The sequence below is a fragment of the Vidua macroura genome, chromosome 7, assembly GCF_024509145.1.
Source record: "Vidua macroura isolate BioBank_ID:100142 chromosome 7, ASM2450914v1, whole genome shotgun sequence".
Taxonomy (NCBI): domain Eukaryota; kingdom Metazoa; phylum Chordata; class Aves; order Passeriformes; family Viduidae; genus Vidua; species Vidua macroura.
The window spans coordinates 30,842,802-30,859,423 of record NC_071577.1 but is presented as its reverse complement, the minus strand read 5'-3'; the positions used below and the strand labels follow the sequence as shown (position 1 = coordinate 30,859,423).

The 16,622-nt window shown below is 38.5% G+C and overlaps 1 protein-coding gene across 1 annotated transcript in view; it reads right to left on the bottom strand.

Moving 5' to 3' along the window:
• Window positions 1-16,622, bottom strand: part of KALRN (kalirin RhoGEF kinase) — a 407,865-nt gene that overhangs the window by 212,442 nt on the left and 178,801 nt on the right. Inside the window, exon 4 of the mRNA XM_053983017.1 lies at window positions 2,157-2,349. Within this exon, the coding sequence (XP_053838992.1) occupies window positions 2,157-2,349 (193 nt within the window). The remainder of the gene's footprint in view (window positions 1-2,156; window positions 2,350-16,622) is intronic.

Genomic DNA, 16,622 nt, shown 5'->3' with positions numbered 1-16,622 from the left:
GAAACATAGCTCTAATCGTGCAGAGAATATGACATTATGAGACAATAGAAAGGCTTTTCATTTCTCAAATTTGGCAGAAATGTTCTTTATTCAGGTTTGATTTTTTTATGTAGTTCTTTAAACTCTAATGAAAACAGTTTTAGTGAGGCAGACAGGTACCTACTGTTTCCTAGGCATTGCTCATGCTTCTTTTTTAAATCAATTTAAAATTGCTGTCCACTATTTAGCCTCTTTCAGCAGGAGAAAGAAAATAGTCTTGAAGGCACCTCTGAATTAATGCTAAGCAAGCTGCCTGGTCCATTCCTCAAAGTGACAGGAAACTTTGGAATCCACATACATCAACCAAACACTTTTCTTTCTCTTTCTAGATGAAGATATGTGTACATGCTTCACTCTGGACTGTGACACAGAAACACTGTGCCAGAATCTCACCCCTCTAAAATCCAGCTCATCAGTGTCCACTAAGGGTCCCTCAGTGCTGGCACACATATAATGCTTCCATTAAGCTCAAAAGAAAAAGCTGGCCTTAAAAGAATCTTTTCAATAGAAGTTCCTTGATTGTGGTGTGTATATTGCAGGGTGGACCACAGCTTAGGAAATCTTTGTTTGAATCATGGAATTGAAGGACTCAAACCATTCTATGATTCTGAATGTCTGCAGGTGGTCCAATACACAGTGAAAGCACTGACTCTCCTCCTCCAGCCCAAAAATTTGTGAACCATTGGACACCCATGTGAACAGCCCTGCAGAAAACTAAGGCTCAAAGGCACTGATAACACACACAAAATGAAAATACCCTTAATGCATTCCAGCATGTACAGCAAATTAATCCAGAGCTTTTTAAACAATAGATTCAGAGCTGTAAACATGAAGCATAACTTGGTCACAGTTTACTCTTTACTATCATCACAACGACTCCATATAATAAAAATATATGTCAAGCCTCCAGAAGGTATTTATTAATTTTAAAACCAAACAAATGTTCTAAAAATATGCATACTTAAACTGTTACTTTATTTCTCCTCAAAGGTACTGAGAAGTGTAAGGACTTATGTAATGAGAGCAAAATTTATGAGTTGACTGGATTTTGTGAAAATTTACAAGCACTTAAAATGTGATAATAATGTCAAATTGTGTTAATGAGTAACACCAATCTAATTCCCTGTAGCAATTCAAGGGTCCTTGTAAGAACATGTTGAAAATAAGGACACATTTATATCACACTGAGTTCAACAAAACTTAAATATATACTTAAATACAGTCTTCCATTGCAGTAAATGTTAAGAGCTGTTGCCAAATTCTCTTCTGTGTTCCAGAGATGCAAAATCTCTGTGTCTCTGAAATTAATGGATTGGTAAAACAGTCAATATAAGTTTTTATCGGTGAATTATTAAAAAACAACACAATGACTAAGTCATGGCGTGGCATGACTGATGCATGAGCACTTTGTGCACCTGAATTTCATCTTCCTTTTGGACAAGAAGCTGAAATTCACAGAAAACTGAAGTGCTACAGAGAACACAACTGGTTTGTCTTCATCAGCAACAAAGTTAGTAAAATTCCCCTTAATTATGCAGTTGTTATCTACTGGTTACTTCTCAAAGGACATGCCTGAGGCACCTTATCATTCACACAAGTTGTTAATGCTATTCCTGAACTGTAAATCTCGATTAAATTAAAGAGATTTACAGATTAAATTAAAGAGTTGAAAATTTAGCAAATGCCTTTTATAAAAAAAAAAGCCACTAGTGGAACTTGGGTAGAGGTAAAGCAACAAATTCATACATTTGCATCTAGAAAACTGTGTCTTTAGTATTTTGACAGATTTGGCATTGTGGTGGGTTTTTTTTTGGTTTGGTTTTTTTTTTCCTATGAGAAACAAAGGAAAGACTTAATGCAACATCACCAAAAATAAATACCACCAAAAAAACCAACCAACCAACCAACCAAAAAAACTCTCAGCAAAATGAACTATGTGAACCTCTGGGATGAAACGTGCAACTCATTTCACCAGTGTACTGAGAAAACAACCTGATGCCAGGGCATCAGCCCACTCCTGCCCTCAGATGTATTTTTTGCTTTCAATCACAGGGGGTTTTTACCTGAAGAAAAGTTCTTATCAGAGATAATGCTTTACAGTTCTACATGGCTCTCACCTCAAAGATGAACTTGGAACTGCCGAAGTTTGTTTTCTGCTTCTGCCAAAAATTATCAGGTTTTATAATCAGGGCAACATGAATCTCAGCAGGAAAGGCTTCTTGAAGGGTTTTTAGGAGAGGCTTGATCAAATCCCATTTGGATCCCCGCATATCGATAATAACAGTGAATCCTCGTTTGCAAACATCTTCACTGCAGGAATAAAAGCACATCATGATAATTAATATTGTGGGCAGCCACAGTGAGACTTGGCTTTTGTTGCTGGTGTTTGGTGCTTCAGAGTAAAGCAAGAAATGATTAACATAAAAGACAAGAGATAGTACAGTATAAAGGCTATAAGAAAGGTCATATTAAATTGACTATAATGTAATTTACATGAAATGCAAGTGTCTAGATTACAGTTTAATCTCTAATTTTCCAAACACATGTAATTCAACTATGCACTAGACAACATACATACTTTCACACAACTGGAAACAGAATCAAATACATCTGTATAGAATCTCTTTATGTGTACATACAATGGATTCTACTTTCAACATATTGAAGCCAAAGTCAATAAGCAGGGTCCTGTGCCTTAGCACTACCAGCCACTTTTAAATTTGGGTGCCTTCATTTTTAGAGGCCCCTTTAAAAAGTTTAACTTCCAGAAAAGTGTCATGTCCAGAAAAATGCCTTGCAATTACTCCCTGTCAAGAAGGCCCTTGTGACTCAGCATGTGCACTGTTATCACTGGGGCCCTTTTCCCTCACGACTGATCTTCCAAATGCTGCAGGACCTTTTTCAATCTGCAGTCAGACTTTTCCCCCAGCCCATGCTCCTCCCTTCTCAGAAGTCCAAGGCAGTTATCTGGCTTGGTCACTGGCAGTGCGTGGGGCCCAACAACGCCACAGCATTCCATTGCAAACACATCTCTTCTTTTTCCTCCCAAGGAAAGAGGAGAAAGAATAAAAGGACAATGCAAGTCAAGTCTGTGCAGCTTTCAGCATAACTTTTCAAGGTACATAGTAGTATTAATCCTCAGAAAAAGAGGTATGAGTACAATGTAGAAATTGTAAAACTGTTTGGACTCCAAAGAAATATTCCCAGTGCACAAACACACAGGAAGATTTTCACTGCACTCTACCTCTTTAACATCTTAAAACACTCTTTCTGCTAATAAGAACCATCTCCTACCTATTCAATAGAAAACAACTCTATAAAGCTTATAACTAGGTTTCTGGGCTGGATGAAGGACAGGAATATACTTCAAAGGAGGCACACGGGATGGATGGATGGATGGATGGATGGATGGATGGATGGATGGATGGATGGATGGATGGATGTTGAGAGTTTGCTAACTTGAACAGTCTCAGCATAGTGTCAGACAGGAGCATTCAGAGACAACAAGCTTGGTCCTCTGCCTTAACATTATTGGCACATCCAGAGCACACTGCATACAACAGTCAGTGCAAAGAAAAACTAGGGAGACCAGGCACTTCCAAACACTGTTAGGAATACAGATATTTTTATTCTCCTTTTACCTACTGCTGAAAAGTCAGACATCTGATCCTTTCATAATTAATGCCAAAAAAAAAAAAAGGCTGTAAAAGAAGCTTTGTTGGGGGTGCTACAACCTCTTGCCTTTTGGAACAAGAGTTGAGACAAGGAAGCAAATCAGAAAACAATGAATAGAAAGGGGTTTGTGTTTTGTGTTATTTTTCTTATTTTTCTTGCAAAGCTTTAGAGGATCCTTCAGGAACTTCTGCCAAATCACCGATCCCTGTTATCCTGAATGCACTTTTCCAAGGATTTCCTCAAATACTTGACGAAGAGATGCAGGAGCCATAGGGACACATGGAGAGCCCCAAGAGAGGACAAGTAACAGGTAAGTGCAATCTGTCTTTTCTGATATAAACAAATAAATACACCACCACCATCCATTGCAACCACAGCAAGGCAAAGACAGGTATTAGCTTCATTCCAGCTCCACTGCCAACCTGCCAGCTTACCTAATTTGATGTAAAACAATAAGATAATGCTTACTGATAAAACCTGTTTTAGTAAGCAGAACAGGAATGTCCTAGAAGACTGAAGTCTTCTGTTTATGAACCTGAAGTCTTAGACACAAACAGATGCAAAATCAAACCCTGCCTCTAGCTGTAGAGTAAAGGCAGTGTGATACCTTGGTACCCTTGATTATATACCACCATGACTAGAAATTTAGCCTGCATTAAAACAGATATTCCAGGTAGGGAACCAAGAAATGTAAATATGGGCTGGAGTCTGTCTACTGAAGGTTTGCAGCCTCTCCAGGCCTGTGAGGTGCAGAGAAGCAGTGCAGGGGAGCAGGCAGTACTGCCACCCACTCCCATCAGCACGATGCCTAAGCATGTGGGTGTAAAAAAATGCTCCAAAACACCCCAAACTCTTCCTGTCCTGACTCTGGAGACTTCACAGCAGGTTTTCAGTAGAAGGAGAGATGACAACGATTCCCCAGCTTTTTCTGGTGCACAAAGGAGAATGGTCCATGATCCTGAGGACCAGGCTGAGAATGCTTTCTGATTCTTTCCCTGGAACAGTTATTCAGTTATTCAAGCAGTTATTCACTACCAGCACTCTCCACAATCCTTGTAACTAGACCAAATTTCCAACAAGCTTAGTACATTTTCAAGTATGAAACTGATGGGAAAGGGGAATGGAAAGGGAGGAAAGGAAAAAGAATAATCACAGAATTCTTATGTTCAAAACACATCAACATATAAGCACTCTTACACCAATAATACAAAACTCCAAACAATACTCTTTATTATAAAGACAGCTTCCCTACTTCATTCATCACACAGGCATGTAAACTTCTGTATGAAATATAAAAGTGCAAAGGTGTATGACCCTTTTCAATTGTAGTGCAGGAAACATATGGATAGTATTTATCATTTTGAGAAAATCTAACTATTTCAAGTGTTCACAACATTCTTGCAGAAGTAATTCTGCTTGCAATTTTTTCCTTTAATGTTACGAATGGTACTAACCTGTAACAAGATCTGTGGGTCTTTAGTCTCATCTACGCAATTTGATTCCCCTAGCACAGTGATAACTCCACATTGTTCTGACTTTCTGCAGAAAATTAGCACCTGATTTATAAACCTGCTTGTCAAAAGCTATTATTTAACGGTGTTTAAACTGTTGCAAGACAGAAAACTGCCTGGTCATCATTTCTACTTTCAGTTGCAGAGCTTGCTGCAGAGAGGGTGCCTTCAAGAGCACTTACCCTGCACAAACAGGTAGCCAGATACTAATCAGGTACTAATATCTCAAAGAAAGAAGAGTGAGATAAGAAAACTGTTTAGAGTATAACCTCTTCAGGACAGGGACCATCTGCCATGCTGTGTTTGTTTAAGGAGCCTGCCCTGCTGGAGGTCTTCATCTACCTATATTCATGCTACAGTCTTCAGCTGTCTGGAATAAATTCCAATAAATTACTTTTCAGGAAACCATAAATGCTAATCCAGGGAATTAAAAATAATGAGTAATAATGGTCTGCAAAACCAAAACTGAACACGGATGTGAAAGCACAAAAGGCTAACATAATTGTGGGAACACCTCACAGGCAGTTTATTAAAAAAAAAAAAAAAAAAAAAAAAAAAAAAAAAAAAAAAAGTTGCAATATCCAAATATTTCCAGCTATTGACAGCACCCTAAAAAAGTTGGCCTAGACATAATGAAGCTCTGATAAACTCTGGTGAGGCAATCTGGGACAATCTGTCATCTCTGACAGTCAGTCATTTTTCTTCAGTTACCTCAGCATGGATTGAGGAAATGATGCAAGGTTCCTTTTGAATAGACTAGCCATGCTTATTAACTTTATTGCTTAAAAGCAACAACTCAAACCCTTCCCAATTTAGCAATTGATCGGGAAAAGCATCAGTAACAATCAAGCTTCCTCCACATTTTCCAAGCAAGACATGCCTTATTCCTGGCTCCCAAGATGATACATCAATACACATATCTATTACGCACAAGTAACCACTTTAGCATGGCAATTGATGTTGATTGTGGTGCTTCATTTTTTCCGGTATTGATATTTGACCAGAAACTGGAAAAAACACTCAAATCAAAGTATTTGGACAATCCATCAGCCTTCTGGCTGTGCTCATCTGGACTAGATTTGCAATGGTGAGCAGAAATTATTTGATAATTGATAAGACATTTCAGTTGTTCCACTGCTTTTAAGCAAAGACAAAGACCATCTTCTAAGTCTAATAAAAATACCCAAGAATATTTGTGAAAATAATACTTATGATATGGATTAAAAAAAAAAAAAGGCATACAATTGAAACTCAGAAGCAGATGTGATAATTTTGTAAAAATAAATGCCTCTATTTTGGTTTCTTGGGTACCTTCATAAGGTTATTTTCTCAAATTTCCTCTTTAATTCAGGCACGCTCTAAATTGTATTTTCTTTGGCAAGAGCTGGCTCGCTGGGTACCAAATGAATTTAAGGACTTCATACTTTCTGATTAATCTTTCAGATACCTATTGATTATGTGTATTTTTCACCATTATGGTTTGGCCAAAGCTTCTGGCATTTGGAAGCTTTAGCACTTGATTAGCTGAAATAACATAATATCTCCATTTCCATTTTGCAGTCATGAGTTAATGATGAAGCAGCACATTTAGCATTCCTGTTGGACCACTAAAAGCCCAGATCTGACATGTCCAGCATCTCATTCTAAATATGATTTGTTAACAGGGAGAGCAAGGTCTCTTTTAAGGCAGGTCAACATAACCTTGTCAGGAGACACTGTCAGAATAACAAGTAGCTCTTCAGGTGTTAATACATAGAAGCAAAATCTGCAGGAAGTTAATTATTTTTGAGATCACCCTTCCTTTGATAAATGTGGCTGTAGTCAGCCAATTGGTTCACAAGCTGAGGGTAGAAAAGGGGGAGGGAGAGGAGAAAAGCAGCTATGTAAAAGCTTCCAAGCACAAACTGTTATCCCAAAGGCCTCATTTCATATGAGAACTTACTAACTCTGCTGCCTAGCTTCCATATCAAAATGCACCAAGGATCACTTCAGTGATTTATGTGTTAATATTTTTGATTAATTGCAAATTTTTATTCATTTTGTGTGTGGTTTATTTACTCAGCTTGGAAATAAAACTAGCCAGAGAGGTTTATAATCAGCATCACTTAACAGACTTTCATACTTTGGTTTCACATCAGCATGTTGAGCCTGAAGTTCACCTTGTCAATAGAAACAGTCAGTACCTGTATTCATAATTTACTTTCCAGTATGTTTAAAGGACCAGATAAAGCAATTTTTAGTAGACCTGCTTGCCAAGCACTCCTGAACCAGCATTATTTATTAAAATACTTTGTTCTATTTAATACTTCTCAGCAAATTGTACCTCGCTTATTATCCCAGCTAAGAAACGTGTTCCTGTGCTGTCACCCACATCCTCAGTGACAGTGGCTGCTCAGTAGGATGAGACAGACTGTCTTTTCAAAGATCCTGGGATTCTCGTGACTCCTAATCCTCACATCTCCCTTCTGTGCTGCTATATCAGACACCAGGGGAGGAACTTAGTGATGCACAACCCAAGAGCATTTGTTACTCTGGAGTAACAAATCACAGCAAGCTCCCACCAGAGAACTTCAGCTACCTAAAAGACTGTAGGTGGACAATCATCATCCTAGATTTTCCTTCTTACATTTTTGAACTTGGTTTCATGATGCTTTTTTGCAATTAGAGAAGAAACAGCCACCCAGACTCCACTTCCAATTAATCCTTTCTTCTTTACTGTGACCTAAATTTGTTTTTTCTCTTTCAGCACTGGAAAAGAATCACTCATTGTCACTTTTCTTTTTTAAAAAGAGAGAGAGAAAAAGAAATCAAAGCCAGTTTCACAGAGGCTGGAGCTGGACATAAAGCAGTAATCTAGAGAAATTTCAGTGACATGTTGTAAAAAGACTTGGAGCCAATGAGGTCCAGGCAAAGACAAACCTCCTTTCTCTGGTTTCCAGCCACTGCTCTTAGGGGACATGAGGTGTGTCTGTGAATGACACAAGAATGCAGATGTGTGGGCTGCACAACATCCACATTCAACCCCTGCCTCTGGCCCCAAGACAACAGGAAGGGAACAGAAAGGCAGAAAAATCCCATATACTGCAGAGCAGGAGCTAACTGGTGCCAGATGGGTTCTCCTGATATTCTCAAGCAAGTAACTCATTTTGGTATTCAATTTTTACATCTAAGAAAAATGGCTCTGAACTCAAAGCAATTCTGTTGCAAAATGATGTAAGGTAGGAGGAACAGACACCAGCTAGGTGTAAGGAAAGCTTTTTCCAATATGTAACCATGATTCCATGAGGGCTTGGACATCATTCTGAGGGGTGCAGGTCCCACTGGCATCTCTGTCAAGGTTCAGCAGGGCTGTGTTGAGCTCTCTTCTACCCAGGTAAAAGTCCTGATCTGCATTGTTACAACCCAGACCAGAATTTGGACCCAAAGCTCTGTAGGCATGCAGTCTCCCATTTAATTGAGCAAATAAACACTATTTGAGAAGCTTCCTGTCTTCATTCAAATAGCAAAGTTATAAAATACAGCTGTGGCCAAAAAAAAAAGCATGATTGCAGCTGTTAGAGCCAAATCTGGAGGACAAATGCTATAATTTTTCACATTCCTGTTAAGTTTCTGCTGGTAAATGATGCCTTCATCTAAACCCATTTACCCTCTTCCCCTTTTGTTGCTGCATGTCTACTATATTTGGATCAATATCTGGCAGGTCTTCCTTGAAACAGCTGCTGAGATAAATATGAAATTAATCAGGGCTTTGTTTTTGTTAAAGCAGGGCCACATTTAAAGATTTGTTACTACAACAAAGAAATATTTGAACAGTAAGTACCATTCAGCTCTCTCTTGAGCATTTAAAGTCTTGTATTTGAGATGATTTAGCAGAAACAAAACAAAAATGCTTTACCAAATGAAAATTATATGTTACTGACATTTGCTAGAAAAAATAAATATTAGGGTTGTGTTGAAATAGAAACACCATTCTTGAAAAGGTTTGGATGAGCAGAGGCTATTGGAAGCAAGTTTGAAGATTCAAATCCATTGGATTCCAGAGGAGAAATAAATATATAAGGCTGTGCTTACCAAAGCCAAACTACTAAGATTCAGAAAATAAATGGATCTTTCTGCCTGTAATATGAGTCTTTTTCACAGTTCAAGCAAGGAGACCATAAAGGTCGTTTCACATGCTGTTACTGTGAAGTTTAGTCTATGGTCAGCACTGCCAGATTTTCACATGAGGAAAGGGATACTTCATCTGGGCAATGAGTGCTTGGCATCCTAATTTATCAGTTCACAACATCAGTGACTTAACAAGTGAGTGAATGGTGCAGGGTGAACAGCTCCAGGAATTCCAGTCAGTGCCATAAAACAGTCACCCCAGAGTGGAAAGCCTCCAGATTGCAAATACATACATTTCCTTGAAACAAGTTGTGGAAGGCAGAGAAACCCATAGGGGAAAGACCTTTCCAGCATTAAGAAGCCTGCAAACATGTTCAGCTCATGCAAAGAATGATTAATGTAGGTCTAGACAGTCAACAGCAGCACCTGGTAAAATCCAATAATGTCCACAGGCAGACACCATGCCAAATTCCTTCCTGATGCAGGCAGGTATAACTGCTCTGGGACCTGCACATTTGATCCAGAGCTCGACTGAGCTCAGAGATGACGAGAGGAAAATAAACCTCTTTGAAGACAGTAAAATCACTTTTTCTACACAGCACTGACATCTCTTGCAGTAAATACTCATCAGTTCCCATAACCTGCTTCTGGCAGTGCAGGAGAGAAAGGCACACCCATTTACAGAAGAACTGTAATTAAAATAAGGTACTAGGGAGAGAAAATGAGATGCGACACATCAATTCAAAATAAGATATTTCACGATGAGTGCAGGTTCTCATGAAAGTATTACTGAATTTAAAACTGAAAAAATGCTTTTATAGGTTTATAGGTGCAAAATATTCTGGTTTACCTTTTCAGATGATTTTTTTTCATTTTTTCCTTTTTTTTTTTTTTAATCAGTCTACTAAAAAAGAAGAGGACAAAAACTTTGAATTTTATCAAAATATTTTTGACTGATATAACATTTTAGAGGTATGTTTGTGGGAAATTTCTAAATATTTTGGATTTTTCCTCACTTAAAAATTTGCACTTCAAAACAGCAAATTCTTCCACAACTATCTTAGCTTCTGCCCATTTGCACTGCAGATTTCAGCATGAGATTTGCTTTGCACTTTATGTCTTCTAAGCAAAAATGGCATAACTATTCCTTAAGATTTAAAGGATTTTGGCCAGAATCCACAGACATAAGGGCAAACACTGGATTCCACTGCATCTGTTAGGAGGCATGGTTGAGCGCTCCATCCGAGAAACATGCCATGGTCCATGAGTCTGTTTTGATACTGTATGAGAATTTCAGTTCTCTTTAGAATTGCACAATTAAAAAGCTGATGCCTCCTTTTTCCCTGGGTTGGACAATGAGGACTGACCATGACTAATAAATGAGTGGTACTCTTTTTTTTCTTTTTGAGCTCCACCCGTACACAAACAAAGCAAGTCTTTATAGGCAAAATGATTTACCTAAAATAGCTCACTTATCAGATAGATGCTTCCTGCCATGCCAGGCTGGGTGAAGACTGCCTGTTGTACTACATCCAGAAGGACTTGCTCTGAAGCTACAAAATCAATCTATGTGGTAAGATACGCTTGCAAAATCAATTTTTGTGTATTCATTCATACAGCAGACTTTACTCATTCTTTCAAAAAACTACCATGATGGCATTGAGAGTGGAAAAAGTCCTTTTTACGGAGTCCTCAGGAGACAGGGGAAACTGATGAGCTATTCCCAACACAGCTCCAAAACCTCTAGCTCATACCAAATTTATTCTGAATCTGCCTCCTAGAAAGGCCAAGCTCTCTCGCTGTGTCTAGCAAGAGGGGCTAAGCCATGCCAGTGAAGCCACTGGATGTGAGGCATCATCCCTTTTTACCTGTGGAGACATAAATGTGGGAGAGATCAGAATCACTGGAGCTGACTAAGCACAAAGAGGTTGATAACTCAGTATTTCAAAGGTAGTAGAAGACCTAAAAGACACCGTTGACACTCAGAGTGAGAAAGCTGAATCTTAAAAGCTTCTGGAAAGCAAAAATGAATCCAACAGTGAAAACCCTGGCAATAAATGTGCAAGCCCCAGGTGAGTCACTCTCTGAGCTAACATTCTCTGAGTGTCTTCCCAAGATCACTCGAGGTATTTCTCCAGCCTCAGATGCTCTCATCTTTGCAGGAGACTGAGCTCCTCAGGTGCCAGTGTGTGGTCTCCTCAGGTTTACCATCCATCATGCCAGGCAGTGTCCCACACTGATGGGAACTCACACATTGATGCCACGGCAATGCAGTTTTAATGTTGCTTCCTTTACAATCCTCAACTTTCATCACGATTGCAAATAATTGCAGTTCTCCATCAGTACCTCTGCCTATCAGTCACCAATAACTGGAAAAACCAGAGGAACTCTTTTATCAGCTAAAGCAGGTTCAGATAAATGCTCTGAAAAGTAATTGCCCAGTTTCAACTGTCTGCTCCCTTTTCCTTATTAGCTATATTGCTTCTCTATCAAAAGCACAATAAAACTTCACTGGCAAATCCATCTACAAGTGCCACATCAACCTATTCATCTCAGGAGCTACATACCCCAGGTGGTGCTTTTCCTGCTGCCAGACCTGAAAATTATATTGACAAATTAACATATGCCAGCTTAGTAATGATGGAAATCTGCTAGTCAGAGAACTTACAATTTATTGTAGATGTCAGCAAACCCACAGTAATGAAAATCAGAGAGAGCAGATCCTAGAAATAGGGATATTGGCCTAATACTGAGCCACTCATTTGGCCTGGAAGAGGCACATCAAACACACGTCAGGCCACATCTATTCACCAGGCTAATGGGTTTCCTACCTGTGAGTTAAACTAATGCCAGTATCACATCCTGTACAGAAATGGGCTCAATGCAGTTAGTTTCTGTAGCAAGTTGAACAACCATAGCTACCACTTCCCCACTCTGCCAGAAAACAACTGACAAGAATCAACAGAATCCATTTCACAGCTGCTCTGCAAACCCCTAGCCTCACACTAGACACATCCCCAGTTTAAGAAAAGCCTGTGGCATGTGAGTCCCTGATATAGCTTCACAAGTTATGCATTTTTTAGACCTGGCTGGAGCACTGTAATCCAAGGGATGAGACTGAGTCAGGTGAACCTCGTTGGGTTATTCACCCCCTTCTTGTACATGATACCACACTTCTCTTTGTTGAAGCCACTGCATTCTTCCATTGAATATATTATATTTTCCACATCTTCAGACACAGGGATGATCCACAATTGCAGATAAAATGCAAATAGTTGTGGCCACCTCAGGGTTAATTTAAAAAAGCTTAAGACAGATCAGTTAATAATCTAACCATGTGCTTATTTATCCACACTGGGATATATTCTCTGCTACATGTGTGCTGATTTTATACAGGAATCATTTATTGCTCTATACATTTGCTTATCTAATTGCACTGAATACACATGCTTTATTAAACTCATAAATGGGCCCAATTATTGGTCTATGTGAAAGTAGACCCCTTCATATTTTATTTATAAGTTTGACAATAGAATGGCATTGACATAGAACATCCATTTAATTCAGAGGATTTAGAGTTGTCCCACAGACTTTTCTAATTTTTTTTTTGCCAGAATCAAAGCTTTTGGGTTTTTAAATTAGATTTCTAGCCCATCTGCTTGCAAAGATAGCCTTGACAATATAAACTAATGCACATTTGTCTTGCTGAGTCTGCAGCCAGCGGAAGAAACAATGAGACTAGAACATGAACTTGCATTCTCCATCTTACTGGGGTGCTAACTGAAAACCCAGTTCTGGCAGCCTAAATACCAGAATTCTTAACTACTTCACTACTGCTAATTTTGCCACCAAAGCTGCAGATGCAATGTTTGTCAAAGCCATGAGTTATTCACAAAAGCTCTTGCCTGCTTTGATGACCATGCTGCACAATTCAGGCTGTCAATTATGACTGGGTAAGTGCCTGGCCAAATAAACATGCCTGCAATTATAATCAAGGATTTTGCTCTCTTTGTATTGTGTGGAGTAAAAGAAGTGATCACAGCGTAATCAAACTAGTACTCGAAGCCTCTAGTGGAAAAAACTGCAAAAGCACAATTACTGGGGATTTGATGTAGAACCCACAGGAGCATTAGCTTAATGCATAATTTTAAGTGCTTTATAACATAAAACTAAGGAGAACAAGTTTAAACCTCTGTTGCTATAACACGTTTGACAAACAGCAGAGAAAACAGCTCAAATATGCTCAGACTTTTTCCTACCACTTGAAAACAAAAAGAATACTACAGTGGTCTCTTATGAAGGTGATGCTATACAAACTGCTAAAATCATCCACAAAACTAATGACTCCAAAAAAAAACCCAAACCCTGATTCCAAATGTAAATAACTGTCTCAACCTTCTTTGATATAAACTCCTCTAAAATAATTGTCAATGTGTGCTTATGTCCCTTAAGCAAGCTCAGGTTGTTGGTATCTGAAAGGGGAGGTACGATTGAGTCTGGGTTTATGACAGTGGCTGCTGCCCGAATTATCACATTGTGGGGATGATGCATGGATGCAGTTGTATCCCAGCCCTGGGGTTTTTAAGGACAGCAATGTTCAATGACCATGTTTCTTTAGTCCCATGGCCTGCCTGATAAAAATATCTTCCATCTGGTTTCTGTTTGTATGGTTGTGCCTCACAATAGGAGAAGCTTGATTAAGCAATTAAGATGGTGCATGAAGCACACGTTTGCACTTGCTGGATATGGATGGACACACGATCACACTTGACTGCTTTTCTGGAGGAGGATCACAGTACTTAAACAAGAATTAGTAAAAGGACACAGTAAGTAGAAGCCTGCAGGCCAGGCAGGCCTTTTACTGCTTTGGTTGACTTCTTGCATCAGTTTCCAATCTATTGTAGTAAATTAATGTGTTAGCCTGAAAAAGTATTGATATCCTCCTTTCATTTGGGACTAAGAGCAGGCATGGTGAATTCATGTTTCCACCTTGATGATTTCCTTCTTATGCCCCTGGCAACTTACACAATGAATAAATAACTTTATTTTCTTTTCAGATGTACAAGTCTTGTGGAAAAGTCTGAGAGCTTGGTAATGGCTGCCTAGAAAAATCCTCTCTAGTCTGTTGTCTTGAGATTCATTTGTTGCCTGATTCTGTTTGCAGAGCAAACAAGTTCATTCAGATTCTGTTGAAGTCAGCTGTAGCCTGAAGAACCAACAGGGGAATCCTGTAATTTTCACAGGAGGCACACATCAAAGGTAGGAAGAACTAATGGTTAGATAAATCAATTGAGACTAACTCATAAAATAACCTCATATATTAATTTGCTTCCAACCACCTTAAAATCTACCCCAAAAAATCCTGTTACATCATCTGGTGATAATGATTTCTTTGATCTTCTTTCTGCCCTATCTACCTAAAATAGTTTACCATTAACTTTTAGAACTTGACCAATATTTGAACCTATGTGATGTAGAACAGAAAGTGTCCCAGCATTAGAAACATTCAATTTTAACACTGCAAGAACAAACCTACATTATAAGAATGCTAAAATAACTTGTTGTATCATCTTAAAATGTAACATCTTATGAAGGATTTTAAAGAGATTTTCCATGAGTAACCAGGTGTTAAATAAAACAGGGTCTAATACTATGCTTTAGAGTATTTCACTCAGAAACAAAATTGGACTTTGACAAAGAACAAACAACACCCCAGAAGGTCTATGACAATTTCCTCTAAAAATGAACTTAATTCTTGGCTAAAAGAAGAAGAAATACAAGAAGGAACACTATGATACAAAAAGCTATCTGCCAAAAAATGTTCACAGGTTTAGGAATTTGACTTTTAACAGAATCCCTAATTACACATTTGACTTCTGACATCTTTTCAAGGCAGCATGAACACAGTTAAAGTTCTTTGTGCATTTGTATCCTCCCACAGAAAAAAAAGGAAAAATATGCTTTCAATGTAAAAACAGTGAAGAAGTCAGTTGCCTCTAAAAGAGCAATGTGAGCACAGTATTGACAAAATGGACTTCAGCTTCTGGAAATACTGACTTGTCACCAATTTCAAAAGCCCAGAAAGGGAGATCAAGACAGACTTGTATTGGTATTGTATCCAATACATTCATTTGATTTATATTGCTCAAAGTTCTGTACATTATTCAACATTTCTGTTTTAATTTTCCAAGTGCCCCTGGGAACGTAAAAGATTTATAACGAGGACAACTAGCATCTTATTTGCTAAGATGAACATTTCTAAATCTAGTGTCCAAGTTAGAGCAGGTGGATTCTCAAATGGCCTCTTTCTCAAAGGTATTGAGTGGATTTTACCTAACAAAAATTAATGCCTTCTTTATATAATTAGTAGTGTCCAACAAGTCACCAGGTAAGTGCTGCTGATGCTAATGCACACAGATAGAATTTAACAGTCTCTAAAACTACTGTGGCGAACTGTCCTACAGAATTCATTCCCAAATGAAAATCCCAGGAAATCCTTTTAGCAGACCCTATTTCCATGTCACCTACAGTTTACAATCCAACACTGCAAAATCATTAGGGTTGCTGTTCTGGAAAGTGAAGAGAAATTGAGATTTCCAGTAAGCCTGGTAAGAGAGGAATGATGTAACAGTTGAGGTTTGTCTTGTGAAGCGAGAAGAATAAAATCCTAAAAAACCTGCATATACTGCTTGTGTATTTGATTCCTAGTCTAACAGTTCATTAAAGCAGAGCTCCCAGACATCCTTCTTATGGGTAAGATTTTTCACTACTTTCCTATGTACTTGATTTTTAATTAGATTTTGGAGTGGAATTGCAGCGCCGACCCACAAACCTCCAGTGGGGAGCAAAATCTTAACTAATCGGTGATCCCAGAAATGTTTGCTTCTCCAGATGCAGTTTCTGAACTAAATTACAAATGTTGTAGAAAGAGACAAATGGAGAAATAAGGGGACATAACCGCAAAATTGGATGTGATTAATCAGTGTTGTGAGAGTTCAGTTCTGTCACAAGAACAAAAGAAAAAGAGGTCTTAAGGAAAAAGAACATATTGCATACTTGAATAATTCTTAGACTAACAGTTTGTTAAGAAGGAAGCTTTTCCAGCCATGCTTCCTTTGTGTGAGATCACCCATTAGTTAATCAGACAGTTACTGTTCTCCCCTAAATTCTTCTTCCACTCCCTAGAACTGCTGCATGGTGAAATGGTACATTTCATAACAAGAACGGTTTTCCAAGCATTTTCTCAGGTCAGGCAGCAACATAGTACATGGCCAATTTCCTACAGAGTGC